Here is a 21,844-nt window from a genome sequence, read left to right as displayed (position 1 = left end):
GCCTCCCTCAGTACTGCACCAGAGTGTCAGCCTCCCTCAGTACTGCACCAGAGTGTCAGCCTCCCTCAGTACTGCACCAGAGCGTCAGCCTCCCTCAGTACTGCACCAGAGTGTCAGCCTCCCTCAGTACTGCACCAGAGTGTCAGCCTCCCTCAGTACTGCACCAGAGTGTCAGCCTCCCCCAGTACTGCACCAGAGTGTCAGCCTCCCTCAGTACTGCACCAGAGTGTCAGCCTCCCCCAGTACTGCACCAGAGTGTCAGCCTCCCTCAGTACTGCACCAGAGTGTCAGCCTCCCCCAGTACTGCACCAGAGTGTCAGCCTCCCTCAGTACTGCACCAGAGTGTCAGCCTCCCTCAGTACTGCACCAGAGTGTCAGCCTCCCTCAGTACTGCACCAGAGTGTCAGCCTCCCTCAGTACTGCACCAGAGTGTCAGCCTCCCCCAGTACTGCACCAGAGTGTCAGCCTCCCTCAGTACTGCACCAGAGTGTCAGCCTCCCTCAGTACTGCACCAGAGTGTCAGCCTCCCCCAGTACTGCACCAGAGTGTCAGCCTCCCTCAGTACTGCACCAGAGTGTCAGCCTCTCCCAGTACTGCACCAGAGTGTCAGCCTCCCTCAGTACTGCACCAGAGTGTCAGCCTCCCTCAGTACTGCACCAGAGTGTCAGCCTCCCTCAGTACTGCACCAGAGTGTCAGCCTCCCTCAGTACTGCACCAGAGTGTCAGCCTCCCTCAGTACTGCACCAGAGTGTCAGCCTCCCCCAGTACTGCACCAGAGTGTCAGCCTCCCTCAGTACTGCACCAGAGTGTCAGCCTCCCTCAGTACTGCACCAGAGTGTCAGCCTCCCTCAGTACTGCACCAGAGTGTCAGCCTCCCCCAGTACTGCACCAGAGCGTCAGCCTCCCCCAGTACTGCACCAGAGTGTCAGCCTCCCCAAGTACTGCACCAGAGCGTCAGCCTCCCCCAGTACTGCACCAGAGTGTCAGCCTCCCTCAGTACTGCACCAGAGTGTCAGCCTCCCCCAGTACTGCACCAGAGTGTCAGCCTCCCTCAGTACTGCACCAGAGTGTCAGCCTCCCTCAGTACTGCACCAGAGTGTCAGCCTCCCTCAGTACTGCACCAGAGTGTCAGCCTCCCCCAGTACTGCACCAGAGTGTCAGCCTCCCTCAGTACTGCACCAGAGTGTCAGCCTCCCCCAGTACTGCACCAGAGTGTCAGCCTCCCTCAGTACTGCACCAGAGTGTCAGCCTCCCCCAGTACTGCACCAGAGTGTCAGCCTCCCTCAGTACTGCACCAGAGTGTCAGCCTCCCCCAGTACTGCACCAGAGTGTCAGCCTCCCTCAGTACTGCACCAGAGTGTCAGCCTCCCTCAGTACTGCACCAGAGTGTCAGCCTCCCCCAGTACTGCACCAGAGCGTCAGCCTCCCTCAGTACTGCACCAGAGTGTCAGCCTCCCCCAGTACTGCACCAGAGCGTCAGCCTCCCCTAGTACTGCACCAGAGTGTCAGCCTCCCTCAGTACTGCACCAGAGTGTCAGCCTCCCCCAGTACTGCACCAGAGTGTCAGCCTCCCTCAGTACTGCACCAGAGTGTCAGCCTCCCTCAGTACTGCACCAGAGTGTCAGCCTCCCTCAGTACTGCACCAGAGTGTCAGCCTCCCTCAGTACTGCACCAGAGTGTCAGCCTCCCTCAGTACTGCACCAGAGCGTCAGCCTCCCTCAGTACTGCACCAGAGTGTCAGCCTCCCTCAGTACTGCACCAGAGTGTCAGCCTCCCTCAGTACTGCACCAGAGTGTCAGCCTCCCCCAGTACTGCACCAGAGTGTCAGCCTCCCTCAGTACTGCACCAGAGTGTCAGCCTCCCCCAGTACTGCACCAGAGTGTCAGCCTCCCTCAGTACTGCACCAGAGTGTCAGCCTCCCCCAGTACTGCACCAGAGTGTCAGCCTCCCTCAGTACTGCACCAGAGTGTCAGCCTCCCTCAGTACTGCACCAGAGTGTCAGCCTCCCTCAGTACTGCACCAGAGTGTCAGCCTCCCCCAGTACTGCACCAGAGCGTCAGCCTCCCTCAGTACTGCACCAGAGCGTCAGCCTCCCTCAGTACTGCACCAGAGTGTCAGCCTCCCCCAGTACTGCACCAGAGTGTCAGCCTCCCTCAGTACTGCACCAGAGTGTCAGCCTCCCCCAGTACTGCACCAGAGTGTCAGCCTCCCTCAGTACTGCACCAGAGTGTCAGCCTCCCTCAGTACTGCACCAGAGTGTCAGCCTCCCTCAGTACTGCACCAGAGTGTCAGCCTCCCCCAGTACTGCACCAGAGTGTCAGCCTCCCTCAGTACTGCACCAGAGCGTCAGCCTCCCCCAGTACTGCACCAGAGCGTCAGCCTCCCCCAGTACTGCACCAGAGTGTCAGCCTCCCTCAGTACTGCACCAGAGTGTCAGCCTCCCCCAGTACTGCACCAGAGTGTCAGCCTCCCTCAGTACTGCACCAGAGTGTCAGCCTCCCTCAGTACTGCACCAGAGTGTCAGCCTCCCTCAGTACTGCACCAGAGTGTCAGCCTCCCCCAGTACTGCACCAGAGTGTCAGCCTCCCTCAGTACTGCACCAGAGTGTCAGCCTCCCCCAGTACTGCACCAGAGTGTCAGCCTCCCTCAGTACTGCACCAGAGCGTCAGCCTCCCTCAGTACTGCACCAGAGTGTCAGCCTCCCCCAGTACTTCACCAGAGTGTCAGCCTCCCTCAGTACTGCACCAGAGTGTCAGCCTCCCCCAGTACTGCACCAGAGTGTCAGCCTCCCTCAGTACTGCACCAGAGTGTCAGCCTCCCTCAGTACTGCACCAGAGTGTCAGCCTCCCTCAGTACTGCACCAGAGTGTCAGCCTCCCCCAGTACTGCACCAGAGTGTCAGCCTCCCTCAGTACTGCACCAGAGCGTCAGCCTCCCCCAGTACTGCACCAGAGCGTCAGCCTCCCCCAGTACTGCACCAGAGTGTCAGCCTCCCTCAGTACTGCACCAGAGTGTCAGCCTCCCCCAGTACTGCACCAGAGTGTCAGCCTCCCTCAGTACTGCACCAGAGTGTCAGCCTCCCTCAGTACTGCACCAGAGTGTCAGCCTCCCTCAGTACTGCACCAGAGTGTCAGCCTCCCCCAGTACTGCACCAGAGTGTCAGCCTCCCTCAGTACTGCACCAGAGTGTCAGCCTCCCCCAGTACTGCACCAGAGTGTCAGCCTCCCTCAGTACTGCACCAGAGTGTCAGCCTCCCTCAGTACTGCACCAGAGTGTCAGCCTCCCCCAGTACTGCACCAGAGTGTCAGCCTCCCTCAGTACTGCACCAGAGTGTCAGCCTCCCTCAGTACTGCACCAGAGTGTCAGCCTCCCCCAGTACTGCACCAGAGCGTCAGCCTCCCCCAGTACTGCACCAGAGTGTCAGCCTCCCCCAGTACTGCACCAGAGTGTCAGCCTCCCCCAGTACTGCACCAGAGTGTCAGCCTCCCTCAGTACTGCACCAGAGTGTCAGCCTCCCCCAGTACTGCACCAGAGTGTCAGCCTCCCTCAGTACTGCACCAGAGTGTCAGCCTCCCTCAGTACTGCACCAGAGTGTCAGCCTCCCTCAGTACTGCACCAGAGTGTCAGCCTCCCCCAGTACTGCACCAGAGTGTCAGCCTCCCCCAGTACTGCACCAGAGTGTCAGCCTCCCTCAGTACTGCACCAGAGTGTCAGCCTCCCTCAGTACTGCACCAGAGTGTCAGCCTCCCTCAGTACTGCACCAGAGTGTCAGCCTCCCTCAGTACTGCACCAGAGTGTCAGCCTCCCCCAGTACTGCACCAGAGTGTCAGCCTCCCTCAGTACTGCACCAGAGTGTCAGCCTCCCCCAGTACTGCACCAGAGCGTCAGCCTTGATTTTGTACTCAAGCCGTGGAACGCGACTTGAACACAGAACCATGTGACTCTGAGGCAAGAGCAGTACCAACAAACCAAAGCTGACACAAGATAAACTATAGAGTAGTATTGGTGGAGGCTTTAATTACCCTAGTACAGAATGGGAAAGTAATAGTGCAAAGGGCAGGAGTTTATGACGTGTGTTCAGGAGAATTTTCTTGATCAGTATGTTTCTCGTCCACTGAGGAAGGAGGCATTGCTGGATCTGATTCTGGGGAATGAGGTGGGTCAAATGGATCAAGTGTCAATAGGGAAATATTTAGAGAACAGTGTTCTTTCTATCATAAGGTTCAGGTTAGCTGTGGAAAAAACTTATTTGGAGGAGGGCCAATTTTAGTGGGATGAGAACAAATCTGGCCCAGGTAAAGTGGAATCGTAGATTGGCAGACTAAACTATAACAGAACAATGGGCTGCCTTAGCCTATGTGTTGGCTTTACATAAACAAACATAAGACGTAAATAAAGACTCACCAATCTGTTGCTTCCCTCATATTGTTTTATACGGTACTTAACTTAAATGTTTTACTTAACTCTTATTACCAAATATCTCATTTTAATTTACTGAAAAATTGAGAACTCTTTATCGTTGCTATGCCTCTCTAGTTAATTATAACTTTACCCCAGATATGATTAATTAAGAGAATACTGATTGTAACTATAGGATAAATTAACAAGTTGGCTTTTGTTTTATACCTATTATTTGATCTAGTGTTTATCATTGATTAAATAAATGTTTAGTAGTACAGAACTTGAGTATTGCTAAAAAAAGAGAAATGTCAAAGCTTTTAGTCTTGCACTCATCAGGACAATTTGCAAGAAAATACCAATGTCAGGGGAAACAACATATTTATACTGTATGAGAAGAGAGAGCTGATTGGTTGGCAAGTGGACTCTGATTGGTGGAGGCATTTTCTTGCAAATTGTCCTAATGAGCGCAAGACAAAAAGCTTTGACAAAAATATCTTTTTTCAGCAATACATAGTTGATTAATTTAATTAAATTACAATAAAAATCTCACTGAGCCACAATCAGATTTTGGGACTAGTAACCATGAACTCGGTCAGAGAGATAGGTTTTATGGACATCTTAGGGAGAGACAGATGGAGAAGTTTAGGGAGGGAATTATGGAGCTTAAGACCCAGGCAGCTGAAGACCTGGCCGCAACTAGTGAAGCGATTAAAACTGGGGATGGATAGAAGGGCAGACTTAGAGGAGCACACTGTAACAATGATGTTATCTTTCTCCCACACCAGGTCGGCCCTGCAGGATCCCAGTTTGGTTTGTTGGCCTGTCTCTTTGTAGAATTGTTTCAGAGTTGGCAGATTCTGGAGAAGCCATGGAAAGCCTTGATGAAGTTGATCGGAATTGTGCTTTTTCTCTTTGCCTTTGGCTTGTTGCCTTGGATTGACAATATTGCACATATCTTTGGATTCATCAGTGGTTTCCTGCTATCTTTTGCCTTCTTACCATACATTACCTTTGGTCAAAGTGATAAATGCAGAAAGAGAATAATGATCATTGTCTCCCTCCTGGTCTTTATTGGACTTACTGCATCTCTGGTGATTTGGTTCTATGTATATCCTATTAACTGTCACTGGTGCGAGTACCTCACCTGCATCCCATTCACCAGCAAATTCTGTGAAAAGTATGACCTCGATCAAATCATACACTGAGCAAGAATCTAGTGGGTGTGTTGTTGGGATAAATAACATTTGTGCATTACTGGGGATGGTGCTGTGCATTGGGAATGGAGCCAGCTAGGGGCTGTAAGTTTCCCTGAAGCACTGCCCGGTGTGAGTGATATTCGGGAGCTGAATAATAATCAAATGTTGGTGCGGTTAGACTTGGATAATTGGAAAATGGGATGTACTACCGTCTGTGTGACAGTTTCACATGCTGAATATTTGAAAAACTCATTCCAGTTCCTGAATCAATTAATTACTCTGCTCGACAAATACCCTACATCAAAACGTTGATATCAGATTTATTTATTCTTTTGCAACCATTGAATGTCTTTTCTTCTCAAACCATCAAATTAATGTAACAATATGAAGCACCTGCAATCGCAGGGAAATTCCACATCCTGATATTATAATCTTTTTTGATGAGTCAAAGATTTGATTGAATCATTTCAGTAAAAGATGTACAGGTTGGCGGTGTTTCAACCAATCATTGGCAGTCTGGCTGAGAAATCTGTGCTGAGAGCACAGTGACTGGTCACTAGGGGAATGTTTGCATGGTGTCTGGTCACTAGGGAATGTGTGCACGGTGACCGGTCACTAGGGGAATGTGTGCACGGTGACTGGTCACTAGGGGAATGTGTGCACGGTGACTGGTCACTAGGGGAATGTGTGCACGGTGACCGGTCACTAGGGGAATGTGTGCACGGTGACCGGTCACTAGGAGAATGTGTGCAAAGTGACTGGTCACTAGGGGAATGTTTGCATGGTGACTGGTCACTAGGGGAATGTGTGCACGGTGACCGGTCACTAGGAGAATGTGTGCAAAGTGACCGGTCACTAGGGGAATGTGTGCAAAGTGACCGGTCACTAGGGGAATGTGTGCAGAGTGACCAGTCACTAGGGGAATGTGTGCACGGTGACCGGTAACTAGGGGAATGTGTGCACAGTGACCGGTCACTAGGGGAATGTGTGCAGAGTGACCAGTCACTAGGGGAATGTGTGCACGGTGACCGGTCAAGCGGAGTGTGTGCACGGTGACCGGTTACTAGGGGAAAGTGTGCACGGTGACCGGTTACTAGGGAATGTGTGCACAGTGACCGGTCACTAGGGGAATGTGTGCACAGTGACCGGTCACTAGGGGAATGTGTGCACGGTGACCGGTCACTAGGGGAATGTGTGCAAAGTGACTGGTCACTAGGGGAAAGTCTGCAAAGTGACCGGTCACTAGGGGAATGTGTGCACGGTCACCGGTCCCTAGGGGAAAGTGTGCAGGGTGACTGGTCACTAGGGGAATGTGTGCACGGTGACCGGTCACTAGGGGAATGTGTGCAGGGTGACTGGTCACCAGGGGAATGTGTGCACGGTGACCGGTCACTAGGGCAATGTGTGCACGGTCACCGGTCCCTAGGGGAATGTGTGCAAAGTGACCGGGTACTAGGGGAAAGTGTGCACGGTGACCGGTCACTAGGGGAATGTGCACACGGTGACCGGTCACTAGGGGAATGTGTGCACAGTGACCGGTCACTAGGGGAATGTGTGCACAGTGACTGGTCACTAGGGGAATGTGCGCACGGTGACTGGTCACTAGGGGAATGTGTGCACGGTCACCGGTCACTAGGGGAATGTGTGCAAAGTGACCGGTCACTAGGGGAATGTGTGCACGGTCACCGGTCCCTAGGGGAAAGTGTGCACGCTGACTGGTCACTAGGGGAATGTGCGCACGGTGACTGGTCACTAGGGAATGTGTGCACGGTGACCGGTCACTAGGGGAATGTGTGTAGGGTGACTGGTCACTAGGGGAATGTGTGCACGGTGACCGGTCACTAGGGGAATGTGTGCACGGTCACCGGTCACTGGGGGAATGTGTGCACGGTGACTGGTCACTAGGGGAATGTGTGCACAGAGACCGGTCACTAGGGGAATATGTGCACGGTCACCGGTCACTCGGGGAATGTGTGCACGGAGACCGGTCACTAGGGGAATGTGTGCACGGTCACCGGTCACTAGGGGAATGTGTGCACGGTGACTGGTCACTAGGGGAATGTGTGCACAGAGACCGGTCACTAGGGGAATATGTGCACGGTCACCGGTCACTAGGGGAATGTGTGCACGGTGACTGGTCACTAGGGGAATGTGTGCACGGTGACTGGTCACTAGGGGAATGTGCGCACGGTGACTGGTCACTAGGGGAACGTGTGGACGGTGACCGGTCAAGCGGAGTGTGTGCACGGTGACCGGTTACTAGGGGAAAGTGTGCACGGTGACCGGTTACTAGGGAATGTGTGCACAGTGACCGGTCACTAGGGGAATGTGTGCACAGTGACCGGTCACTAGGGGAATGTGTGCACGGTGACTGGTCACTAGGGGAATGTGTGCACAGTGACCGGTCACTAGGGGAATGTGTGCACAGTGACCGGTCACTAGGGGAATGTGTGCACGGTGACCGGTCACTAGGGGAATGTGTGCACGGTGACTGGTCACTAGGGGAATGTGCGCACGGTGACTGGTCACTAGGGGAATGTGTGCACGGTGACCGGTCACTAGGAGAATGTGTGCAAAGTGACTGGTCACTAGGGGAATGTTTGCATGGTGACTGGTCACTAGGGGAATGTGTGCACGGTGACCGGTCACTAGGGGAATGTGTGCACGGTGACTGGTCACTAGGGGAATGTTTGCATGGTGACTGGTCACTAGGGGAATGTGTGCACGGTGACCGGTCACTAGGAGAATGTGTGCAAAGTGACTGGTCACTAGGGGAATGTTTGCATGGTGACTGGTCACTAGGGGAATGTGTGCACGGTGACCGGTCACTAGGAGAATATGTGCAAAGTGACCGGTCACTAGGGGAATGTGTGCAAAGTGACCGGTCACTAGGGGAATGTGTGCAGAGTGACCAGTCACTAGGGGAATGTGTGCACAGTGACCGGTCACTAGGGGAATGTGTGCAAAGTGACCGGTCACTAGGGGAATGTGTGCACGGTGACCGGTCACTAGGGGAATGTGTGCACAGTGACCGGTCACTAGGGAAATGTGTGCACGGTCACCGGTCCCTAGGGGAATGTGTGCAAAGTGACCGGGTACTAGGGGAAAGTGTGCACGGTGACCGGTCACTAGGGGAATGTGTGCACGGTGACCGGTCACTAGGGGAATGTGTGCACGGTGACCGGTCACTAGGAGAATGTGTGCAAAGTGACTGGTCACTAGGGGAATGTGTGCACGGTGACCGTTCACTAGGAGAATGTGTGCAAAGTGACCGGTCACTAGGGGAATGTGTGCAAAGTGACCGGTCACTAGGGGAATGTGTGCACGGTGACCGGTCACTAGGGGAATGTGTGCACGGTGACCGGTCACTAGGGGAATGTGTGCACGGTGACCGGTCACTAGGGGAATGTGTGCACGGTGACCGGTCACTAGGAGAATGTGTGCAAAGTGACTGGTCACTAGGGGAATGTGTGCACGGTGACCGTTCACTAGGAGAATGTGTGCAAAGTGACCGGTCACTAGGGGAATGTGTGCAAAGTGACCGGTCACTAGGGGAATGTGTGCAGAGTGACCAGTCACTAGGGGAATGTGTGCACAGTGACCGGTCACTAGGGGAATGTGTGCAAAGTGACCGGTCACTAGGGGAATGTGTGCACGGTGACCGGTCACTAGGGGAATGTGTGCACAGTGACCGGTCACTAGGGCAATGTGTGCACGGTCACCGGTCCCTAGGGGAATGTGTGCAAAGTGACCGGGTACTAGGGGAAAGTGTGCACGGTGACCGGTCACTAGGGGAATGTGTGCAAAGTGACTGGTCACTAGGGGAAAGTCTGCAAAGTGACCGGTCACTAGGGGAATGTGTGCACAGTGACCGGTCACTAGGGGAATGTGTGCACGGTCACCGGTCCCTAGGGGAATGTGTGCAGGGTGACCGGTCACTAGGGGAATGTGTGCACAGTGACCGGTCACTAGGGAAATGTGTGCACGGTCACCGGTCCCTAGGGGAATGTGTGCAAAGTGACCGGGTACTAGGGGAAAGTGTGCACGGTGACCGGTCACTAGGGGAATGTGTGCACGGTGACCGGTCACTAGGGGAATGTGTGCACGGTGACCGGTCACTAGGAGAATGTGTGCAAAGTGACTGGTCACTAGGGGAATGTGTGCACGGTGACCGGTCACTAGGAGAATGTGTGCAAAGTGACCGGTCACTAGGGGAATGTGTGCAAAGTGACCGGTCACTAGGGGAATGTGTGCACGGTGACCGGTCACTAGGGGAATGTGTGCAAAGTGACCGGTCACTAGGGGAAAGTGTGCACGGTGACTGGTCACTAGGGGAATGTGTGCAGAGTGACCAGTCACTAGGGGAATGTGTGCACAGTGACCGGTCACTAGGGGAATGTGTGCAAAGTGACCGGTCACTAGGGGAATGTGTGCACGGTGACCGGTCACTAGGGGAATGTGTGCACAGTGACCGGTCACTAGGGCAATGTGTGCACGGTCACCGGTCCCTAGGGGAATGTGTGCAAAGTGACCGGGTACTAGGGGAAAGTGTGCACGGTGACCGGTCACTAGGGGAATGTGTGCAAAGTGACTGGTCACTAGGGGAAAGTCTGCAAAGTGACCGGTCACTAGGGGAATGTGTGCACAGTGACCGGTCACTAGGGGAATGTGTGCACGGTCACCGGTCCCTAGGGGAATGTGTGCAGGGTGACTGGTCACTAGGGGAATGTGCGCACGGTGACTGGTCACTAGGGGAATGTGTGCACGGTGACCGGTCACTAGGGCAATGTGTGCACGGTCACCGGTCCCTAGGGGAATGTGTGCAAAGTGACCGGGTACTAGGGGAAAGTGTGCACGGTGACCGGTCACTAGGGGAATGTGTGCACGGTGACCGGTCACTAGGGGAATGTGTGCACGGTGACCGGTCACTAGGGGAATGTGCACACGGTGACCGGTCACTAGGGGAATGTGTGCACAGTGACTGGTCACTAGGGGAATGTGCACACGGTGACCGGTCACTAGGGGAATGTGTGCAAAGTGACCGGTCACTAGGGGAATGTGTGCACAGTGACCGGTCACTAGGGGAAAGTGTGCACGGTGACTGGTCACTAGGGGAATGTGTGCACGGTGACTGGTCACTAGGGAATGTGTGCACGGTGACCGGTCACTAGGGGAATGTGTGTAGGGTGACTGTTCACTAGGGGAATGTGTGCACGGTGACCGGTCACTAGGGGAATGTGTGCACGGTCACCGGTCACTAGGGGAATGTGTGCACGGTGACTGGTCACTAGGGGAATGTGTGCACAGAGACCGGTCACTAGGGGAATATGTGCACGGTCACCGGTCACTCGGGGAATGTGTGCACGGAGACCGGTCACTAGGGCAATGTGTGCACGGTCACCGGTCACTAGGGGAATGTGTGCACGGTGACTGGTCACTAGGGGAATGTGTGCACAAAGACCGGTCACTAGGGGAATATGTGCACGGTCACCGGTCACTAGGGGAATGTGTGCACGGTGACTGGTCACTAGAGGAATGTGTGCACGGTGACTGGTCACTAGGGGAATGTGCGCACGGTGACTGGTCACTAGGGGAACGTGTGGACGGTGACCGGTCAAGCGGAGTGTGTGCACGGTGACCGGTTACTAGGGGAATGTGTGCACGGTGACCAGTCACTAGAGAATGTGTGCACGGTGACCAGTCATTGGGAATGAGTGCACAGTGACTGGTCACTTGGGGAAATTGTGCATGATGACCGATCACTAGGCGAACGCATGGACAGTGACCAGTCACTAGGGGAATGTGTGAGAGAGACCGGTCACTAGGGGAATGTGTGCACGGTGACCGGTCACTAGGGGAATGTGTGCATGGTGACCGGTCACTAGGGGAATGTGCGCACGGTGACCGGTCACTAGGGAATGTGTGCAAAGTGACCGGGTACTAGCGGAAAGTGTGCACGGTGAGCGGTCACTAGGGGAATGTGTCCAAAGTGACTGGTCACTAGGGGAAAGTCTGCAAAGTGACCGGTCACTAGGGGAATGTGTGCACAGTGACCGGTCACTAGGGCAATGTGTGCACGGTCACCGGTCCCTAGGGGAAAGTGTGCAGGGTGACTGGTCACTAGGGGAATGTGCGCACGGTGACTGGTCACTAGGGAATGTGTGCACGGTGACCGGTCACTAGGGGAATGTGTGCACGGTGACCGGTTACTAGGGAATGTGTGCACAGTGACCGGTCACTAGAGAATGTTTGCACGGTGACCGGTCACTAGAGAATGTGTGCACGGTGACCAGTCATTGGGGAATGAGTGCACAGTGACTGGTCGCTTGGGGAAATTGTGCATGATGACCGATCACTAGGCGAACGCATGGACAGTGACCAGTCACTAGGGGAATGTGTGAGAGAGACCGGTCACTAGGGGAATGTGTACATGGTGACCGGTCACTAGGGGAATGTGCGCACGGTGACCGGTCACTAGGGAATGTGTGCACGGTGACCGGTCACTAGGGGAATGTGCGCACGGTGACCGGTCACTAGGAGAATGAGCGCATGGTGACCGGTCACTAGGGAATGTGTGCACGGTGACCGGTCATTAGGGGAATGTGTGCACGGTGACCGGTCACTAGGGGAATGTGTGCACGGTGACTGGTCACTAGGGGAATGTGTGCACGGTGACTGGTCACTAGGGGAATGTGTGCATGGTGACCGATCACTAGGGAATGTGCGCACGGTGACCGGTCATTGGGGAATGAGTGCACAGTGACTGGTCACTTGGGGAAATTGTGCATGATGACCGATCACTAGGCGAACGCATGGACAGTGACCAGTCACTAGGGGAATGTGTGAGAGAGACCGGTCACTAGGGGAATGTGTGCACGGTGACCGGTCAATAGGGGAATGTGTGCATGGTGACCGGTCACTAGGGGAATGTGCGCACGGTGACCGGTCACTAGGGAATGTGTGCACGGTGACCGGTCACTAGGGGAATGTGCGCACGGTGACCGGTCACTAGGAGAATGAGAGCATGGTGACCGGTCACTAGGGAATGTGTGCACAGTGATCGGTCATTAGGGGAATGTGTGCACGGTGACTGGTCACTAGGGAATGTGTGCACGGTGACCGGTCACTAGCAGAATGTGTGCACAGTGACCGGTCACTAGCGGAATGTGTGCACGGTGACCGGTCACTAGGGAATGTGTGCACGGTGACCGGTCACTAGCAGAATGTGTGCACAGTGACCGGTCACTAGCGGAATGTGTGCACGGTGACCGGTCACTAGGGGAATGTGTGCACGGTGACCGGTCACTAGGGGAATGTGTGCACGGTACCGGTCACTCGGGAATGTGTGCACGGTGACCGGTCACTAGGGGAATGTGTGCACGGTGACCGGTCATTAGGAGAATGTGCGCATGATGACTGGTCACTAGGGGAATGTGTGCACGGCGACCGGTCACTAGGGGAATGTGCGCACGGTGACCGGTCACTAGGGGAATGTGTGCACGGTGACTGGTCACTAGGGAAATGTGCGCACGGTGACTGGTCACTAGGGGAACGTGTGGACGGTGACCGGTCAAGGGGAGTGTGTGCACGGTGACCGGTTACTAGGGGAATGTGTGCACGGTGACCGGTTACTAGGGAATGTGTGCACAGTGACCGGTCACTAGAGAATGTGTGCACGGTGACCGGTCACTAGAGAATGTGTGCACGGTGACCGGTCACTAGGGGAATGTGTGCAGAGTGACCAGTCACTAGAGGAATGTGTGCACGGTGACCGGTAACTAGGGGAATGTGTGCACAGTGACCGGTCACTAGGGGAATGTGTGCAAAGTGACCGGTCACTAGGGGAATGTGTTCACAGTGACCGGTCACTAGGGGAATGTGTGCAAAGTGACCGGGTACTAGGGGAAAGTGTGCACGGTCACCGGTCACTAGGGGAATGTGCACACGGTGACCGGTCACTAGGGGAATGTGTGCACGGTGACCGGTCACTAGGTGAATGTGCATACGGTGACCGGTCACTAGGGGAATGTGTGCACAGTGACCGGTCGCTAGGGGAATGTGTGCAAAGTGACTGGTCACTAGGGGAAAGTCTGCAAAGTGACTGGTCACTAGGGGAATGTGTGCACGGTGACCGGTCACTAGGGGAATGTGTGCACAGAGACCGGTCACTAGGGGAATGTGTGCACGGTCACCGGTCCCTAGGGGAAAGTGTGCACGGTGACTGGTCACTAGGGGAATGTGTGCACGGTCACCGGTCCCTAGGGGAATGTGTGCACGGTGACTGGTCACTAGGGGAATGTGCGCACGGTGACTGGTCACTAGGGAATGTGTGCACGGTGACCGGTCACTAGGGGAATGTGTGTAGGGTGACTGGTCACTAGGGGAATGTGTGCACGGCGACCGGTCACTAGGGGAATGTGCGCACGGTGACCGGTCACTAGGGGAATGTGTGCACGGTGACTGGTCACTAGGGGAATGTGCGCACGGTGACTGGTCACTAGGGGAACGTGTGGACGGTGACCGGTCAAGGGGAGTGTGTGCACGGTGACCGGTTACTAGGGGAATGTGTGCACGGTGACCGGTTACTAGGGAATGTGAGCACAGTGACCGGTTACTAGAGAATGTGTGCACGGTGACCGGTCACTAGGGGAATGTGTGCACGGTGACCGGTAACTAGGGGAATGTGTGCACAGTGACCGGTCACTAGGGGAATGTGTGCAAAGTGACCGGTCACTAGGGGAATGTGTGCACAGTGACCGGTCACTAGGGGAATGTGCGCACGGTGACCGGTCACTAGGGGAATGTGTGCACGGTGACCGGTCACTAGGGCAATGTGTGCACGGTCACCGGTCCCTAGGGGAATGTGTGCAAAGTGACCGGGTACTAGGGGAAAGTGTGCATGATGACTGGTCACTAAGGGAATGTGTGCAAAGTGACCGGGTACTAGGGGAATGTGTGCACGGTGACCGGTCACTAGGGAATGTGTGCACGGTGACCAGTCACTAGGGGAATGTGTGCACGGTGACCGGTCACTAGGGGAAAGTGTGCACGGTGACCGGTCACTAGGGGAATGTGCACACGGTGACCGGTCACTAGGGGAATGTGTGCACAGTGACCGGTCACTAGGGGAATGTGCACACGGTGACCGGTCACTAGGGGAATGTGTGCACGGTGACCGGTCACTAGGGGAATGTGTGCAAAGTGACTGGTCACTAGGGGAAAGTCTGCAAAGTGACCGGTCACTGGGGGAATGTGTGCACAGTGACCGGTCACTAGGGCAATGTGTGCACGGTCACCGGTCCCTAGGGGAAAGTGTGCACGGTGACTGGTCACTAGGGGAATGTGCGCACGGTGACTGGTCACTAGGGAATGTGTGCACGGTGACCGGTCACTAGGGGAATGTGTGTAGGGTGACTGGTCACTAGGGGAATGTGTGCACGGTGACCGGTCACTAGGGGAATGTGTGCACGGTCACCGGTCACTAGGGGAATGTGTGCACGGTGACTGGTCACTAGGGGAATGTGTGCACAGAGACCGGTCACTAGGGGAATATGTGCACGGTCACCGGTCACTAGGGGAATGTGTGCACGGAGACCGGTCACTAGGGGAATGTGTGCACGGTCACCGGTCACTAGGGGAATGTGTGCACGGTGACTGGTCACTAGGGGAATGTGTGCACAGAGACTGGTCACTAGGGGAATATGTGCACGGTCACCGGTCACTAGGGGAATGTGTGCACGGTGACTGGTCACTAGGGGAATGTGTGCACGGTGACTGGTCACTAGGGGAATATGTGCACGGTCACCGGTCACTAGGGGAATGTGTGCACGGAGACCGGTCACTAGGGGAATGTGTGCACGGTGACTGGTCACTAGGGGAATGTGTGCACAGAGACCGGTCACTAGGGGAATATGTGCACGGTCACCGGTCACTAGGGGAATGTGTGCACGGAGACCGGTCACTAGGGGAATGTATGCACGGTCACCGGTCACTAGGGGAATGTGTGCACGGTGACTGGTCACTAGGGGAATGTGTGCACAGAGACTGGTCACTAGGGGAATATGTGCACGTTCACCGGTCACTAGGGGAATGTGTGCACGGTGACTGGTCACTAGCGGAATGTGTGCACGGTGACTGGTCACTAGGGGAATGTGCGCACGGTGACTGGTCACTAGGTGAATGTGTGCACAGAGACTGGTCACTAGGGGAATATGTGCACGGTCACCGGTCACTAGGGGAATGTGTGCACGGTGCCTGGTCACTAGGGGAATGTGTGCACGGTGACTGGTCACTAGGGGAATATGTGCACGGTCACCGGTCACTAGGGGAATGTGTGCACGGAGACCGGTCACTAGGGTAATGTGTGCACGGTGACTGGTCACTAGGGGAATGTGTGCACATAGACCGGTCACTAGGGGAATATGTGCACGGTCACCGGTCACTAGGGGAATGTGTGCACGGAGACCGGTCACTAGGGGAATGTATGCACGGTCACCGGTCACTAGGGGAAAGTGTGCACGGTGACTGGTCACTAGGGGAATGTGTGCACAGAGACTGGTCACTAGGGGAATATGTGCACGTTCACCGGTCACTAGGGGAATGTGTGCACGGTGACTGGTCACTAGCGGAATGTGTGCACGGTGACTGGTCACTAGGGGAATGTGCGCACGGTGACAGGTCACTAGGGGAACGTGTGGACGGTGACCGGTCAAGGGGAGTGTGTGCACGGTGACCGGTTACTAGGGGAATGTGTGCACGGTGACCGGTTACTAGGGAATGTGTGCACAGTGACCGGTCACTAGAGAATGTTTGCACGGTGACCGGTCACTAGAGAATGTGTGCACGGTGACCAGTCATTGGGGAATGAGTGCACAGTGACTGGTCGCTTGGGGAAATTGTGCATGATGACCGATCACTAGGCGAACGCATGGACAGTGACCAGTAACTAGGGGAATGTGTACATGATGAGCGGACACTAGGGTAAAGTGTGCACGGTGACCAGTCACTAGAGGAATGTGTGCACGGTGACCAGTCATTGGGGAATGTGTGCACGGTGACCGGTCACTAGGGGAATGTGTGCACGGTGACCAGTCATTGGGGAATGTGTAAATGATGACCGGACACTAGGGTAAAGTGTGCACGGTGACCGGTCACTAGGGGAATGTGTGCACGGTGATCGGTCACTAGGGGAATGTGTGCACGGTGACCGGTCACTAGGGGAATGTGTGCACGGTGACCAGTCATTGGGGAATGTGTGCACGATGACCGGTCACTAGGGGAATGTGTGCACGGTGACCAGTCATTGGGGAATGTGTGCACGGTGACCGGTCATTGGGGAATGTGTGCACGGTGACCGTTCACTAGGGGAATGTGCGCACAGTGACCAGTCACTAGGGGAATGTGTGAATGGTGACCAGTCACTAGGGGAATGTGTGCACGGTGACCAGTCACTAGGAGAACGTACGCAGGGAGACTGGTTACTAGGGAATATGTGCATGATGACCGGTCACTACAGAATGTGTGCACGGTGACCGGTCACTAGGGGAATGTGCGCACGGTGACCGGTCACTAGGGGAATGTGCGCATGGTGACCGGTCGCTAGGGAATGTGTGCACAGTGACCGGTCACTAGGGGAATGTGTGCACGGTGACCGGTCACTAGGGGAATGTGTGCACGGTGACCAGTCACTAGGGGAATGTGTGCACGGTGACCAGTCATTGGGGAATGTGTGCACGGTGACCGGTCACTAGGGGAATGTGTGCACGGTGACCAGTCATTGGGGAATGTGTGCACGGTGACCGGTCACTAGGGGAATGTGCGCACAGTGACCGGTCACTAGGGGAAGGTGCGCACAGTGACCAGTCACTAGGGGAATGTGTAAATGATGACCGGACACTAGGGTAAAGTGTGCACGGTGACCGGTCACTAGGGGAATGTGTGCACGGTGACCAGTCATTGGGGAATGTGTGCACGGTGACCGGTCACTAGGGGAATGTGTGCACGGTGACCAGTCATTGGGGAATGTGTGCACGGTGACCGGTCACTAGGGGAATGTGTGCACGGTGACCAGTCATTGGGGAATGTGTGCACGGTGACCGTTCACTAGGGGAATGTGCGCACGGTGACCGGTCACTAGGGGAATGTGCGCACAGTGACCAGTCACTAGGGGAATGTGTGAATGGTGACCAGTCACTAGGGGAATGTGTGCACGGTGACCGGTCACTAGGCGAACGTACGCAGGGAGATTGGTTACTAGGGAATATGTGCATGATGACCGGTCACTACAGAATGTGTGCACGGTGACCGGTCACTAGGGGAATGTGCGCACGGTGACCGGTCACTAGGGGAATGTGCGCATGGTGACCGGTCGCTAGGGAATGTGTGCACAGTGACCGGTCACTAGGGGAATGTGTGCACGGTGACCGGTCACTAGGGGAATGTGTGCACGGTGACCAGTCACTAGGGGAATGTGTGCACGGTGACCAGTCATTGGGGAATGTGTGCACGGTGACCGGTCACTAGGGGAATGTGTGCAGGGTGACCAGTCATTGGGGAATGTGTGCACGGTGACCGGTCACTAGGGGAATGTGCGCACAGTGACCGGTCACTAGGGGAAGGTACGCACAGTGACCAGTCACTAGGGGAATGTGTAAATGATGACCGGACACTAGGGTAAAGTGTGCACGGTGACCGGTCACTAGGGGAATGTGTGCACGGTGACCAGTCATTGGGGAATGTGTGCACGGTGACCGGTCACTAGGGGAATGTGTGCACGGTGACCGGTCACTAGGGGAATGTGTGCACGGTGACCAGTCACTAGGGGAATGTGTGCACGGTGACCAGTCATTGGGGAATGTGTGCAAGGTGACCGGTCACTAGGGGAATGTGTGCACGGTGACCAGTCATTGGGGAATGTGTGCACGGTGACCGGTCACTAGGGGAATGTGTGCACGGTGACCAGTCATTGGGGAATGTGTGCACGGTGACCGTTCACTAGGGGAATGTGCGCACGGTGACCGGTCACTAGGGGAATGTGCGCACAGTGACCAGTCACTAGGGGAATGTGTGAATGGTGACCAGTCACTAGGGGAATGTGTGCACGGTGACCGGTCACTAGGAGAACGTACGCAGGGAGACTGGTTACTAGGGAATATGTGCATGATGACCGGTCACTACAGAATGTGTGCACGGTGACCGGTCACTAGGGGAATGTGCGCACGGTGACCGGTCACTAGGGGAATGTGCGCATGGTGACCGGTCACTAGGGGAATGTGTGCACAGTGACCGGTCACTAGGGGAATGTGTGCACGGTGACCGGTCACTAGGGGAATGTGCGCATGGTGACCGGTCGCTAGGGAATGTGTGCACAGTGACCGGTCACTAGGGGAATGTGTGCACGGTGACCGGTCACTAGGGGAATGTGTGCACGGTGACCAGTCACTAGGGGAATGTGTGCACGGTGACCAGTCATTGGGGAATGTGTGCACGGTGACCGGTCACTAGGGGAATGTGTGCACGGTGACCAGTCATTGGGGAATGTGTGCACGGTGACCGGTCACTAGGGGAATGTGCGCACAGTGACCGGTCACTAGGGGAAGGTGCGCACAGTGACCAGTCACTAGGGGAATGTGTAAATGATGACCGGACACTAGGGTAAAGTGTGCACGGTGACCGGTCACTAGGGGAATGTGTGCACGGTGACCAGTCATTGGGGAATGTGTGCACGGTGACCGGTCACTAGGGGAATGTGTGCACGGTGACCAGTCAATTGGGAATGTGTGCACGGTGACCGGTCACTAGGGGAATGTGTGCACGGTGACCAGTCATTGGGGAATGTGTGCACGGTGACCGTTCACTAGGGGAATGTGCGCACGGTGACCGGTCACTAGGGGAATGTGCGCACAGTGACCAGTCACTAGGGGAATGTGTGAATGGTGACCAGTCACTAGGGGAATGTGTGCACGGTGACCGGTCACTAGGCGAACGTACGCAGGGAGATTGGTTACTAGGGAATATGTGCATGATGACCGGTCACTACAGAATGTGTGCACGGTGACCGGTCACTAGGGGAATGTGCGCACGGTGATCGGTCACTAGGGGAATGTGCGCATGGTGACCGGTCGCTAGGGAATGTGTGCAAGGTGACCGGTCACTAGGGGAATGTGTGCACGGTGACCAGTCACTAGGGGAATGTGTGCACGGTGACCAGTCATTGGGGAATGTGCGCACAGTGACCGGTCACTAGGGGAAGGTGCGCACAGTGACCAGTCACTAGGGGAATGTGTAAATGATGACCGGACACTAGGGTAAAGTGTGCACGGTGACCGGTCACTAGGGGAATGTGTGCACGGTGACCAGTCATTGGGGAATGTGTGCACGGTGACCGGTCACTAGGGGAATGTGTGCACGGTGACCAGTCATTGGGGAATGTGTGCACGGTGACCGGTCACTAGGGGAATGTGTGCACGGTGACCAGTCATTGGGGAATGTGTGCACGGTGACCGTTCACTAGGGGAATGTGCGCACGGTGACCGGTCACTAGGGGAATGTGCGCACAGTGACCAGTCACTAGGGGAATGTGTGAATGGTGACCAGTCACTAGGGGAATGTGTGCACGGTGACCGGTCACTAGGGAATGTGTGCACAGTGACCGGTCACTAGGGAACGTGTGCACAGTGACCGGTCACTAAGGGAATGTGTGCACAGTGACCGGTCACTAGGGGAATGAGTGAACGGTGACCGGTCACTAGGGGAATGTGTGCACGGTGACCGGTCACTAGGAGAATGTGCGCACGGTGACAGGTCACTAGGGGAATGTGTGCACGGTGACCGGTCACTAGGGGAATGTGTGCACGGTGACTGGTCACTAGGAGAATGTGTGCATGATGACTGGTCACTAAGGGAATGTGTGCATGGTGACTGGTCACTAGGGGAATGTGCGCACGGTGACCGGTCACTAGGGGAATGTGTGCACGGTGACCGGTCACTAGGGGAATGTGTGCAGGGTGACCGGTCACTAGGGGAATGTGTGCACGGTCACCGGTCACTAGGAGAATGTGCGCACGGTGACTGGTCACTAGGGGAATGTGTGCACGGTGACTGGTCACTAGGGGAATGTGCGCACGGTGACTGGTCACTAGGGGAATGTGCACATGGTGACTGGTCACTAGGGGAATGTGTGCACGGTGACCGGTTACTAGGGAAATGTGTGCACAATGATCTGTCACTAGGCGAATGCATGGACAATGACCGGTCACTAGCGGAATGTGTGTGCGATGACTGGTCACTAGGAGAATGTGTGGATGTGACTGGTCACTAGGGGAATGTGTGCGTGATGACCAGTCACTAGGGGAATGTGTGCGTGATGACTGGTCACTAGGAGAACGTGTGCACGGAGACTGGTCACTAGGGAATACGTGCATGATGACCGGTCACTACAGAATGTGTGCACGGTGACCGGTCATTAAGGGAATGGGTACATGATGACTGGTCACTAGGCGAACACATCGACAGTGACCGGTCACTAGGGGAATGTGCGAGAGAGACCGGTCACTAGGGGAGCGTGCGCACGGTGACCGGTCACTAGGGGAATGTGTACACGGTGACCGGTCACTAGGGGAATGTGTGCACGGTGACCGGTCACTAGGGGAATGTGTGCACGGGGACCGGTCAAGGGGAGTGTGTGCACGGTGATCGGTTACTAGGGAATGTGTGCACAGTGACCGGTCACTAGGGAATGTGTGCAGGGTGACCAGTCACTAGGGGAATGTGTGCACGGTGACCGGTCACTAGGGAATGTGTGCATGGTGACCGGTTACTAGGGAATGTGTGCACGGTGACCAGTCATTGGGGAATGAGTGCACGGTGACTGGTCACTTGGGGAAATTGTGCATGATGACCGGTCACTAGGCAAACGCATGGACAGTGACCAGTCACTAGGGGAATGTGTGCACGGTGACCGGTCACTAGGGGAATGTGTGCACGGTGACCGGTCACTAGGGGAATGTGTGCACAGTGACCGGTCACTAGGGGAATGTGTGCACAGTGACCGGTCACTAGGGGAATGTGTGCACGGAGACCGGTCACTAGGGGAATGTGTGCATGGTGACTGGTCACTAGGGGAATGTGCGCACGGTGACTGGTCACTAGGGGAATGTGCGCACGGTGACCGGTCACTAGGAGAATGAGCGCATGGCGACCGGTCACTAGGGAATGTGTGCACGGTGACCGGTCACTAGGGGAATGTGT

At 55.5% G+C, this 21,844-nt stretch overlaps 2 protein-coding genes across 5 annotated transcripts in view; both read left to right on the top strand.

Annotated features, from left to right (window-relative positions):
• Nucleotides 1-6,040, top strand: part of LOC121293941 (inactive rhomboid protein 2-like) — a 110,455-nt gene extending 104,415 nt beyond the window's left edge. The window contains exon 17 of the mRNA XM_041217421.1: nt 5,186-6,040. Coding sequence (XP_041073355.1) covers nt 5,186-5,605 — 420 coding nt within the window. The 3' untranslated portion in view covers nt 5,606-6,040. The remainder of the gene's footprint in view (nt 1-5,185) is intronic.
• Nucleotides 1-21,844, top strand: part of rnf157 (ring finger protein 157) — a 789,927-nt gene that overhangs the window by 438,206 nt on the left and 329,877 nt on the right. The window lies entirely within an intron of this gene.

This window comes from Carcharodon carcharias, chromosome 22, assembly GCF_017639515.1.
Source record: "Carcharodon carcharias isolate sCarCar2 chromosome 22, sCarCar2.pri, whole genome shotgun sequence".
Taxonomy (NCBI): domain Eukaryota; kingdom Metazoa; phylum Chordata; class Chondrichthyes; order Lamniformes; family Lamnidae; genus Carcharodon; species Carcharodon carcharias.
Note: the sequence above shows the minus strand (reverse complement) of the source record. Positions and strands in the feature narration are given on the sequence as shown.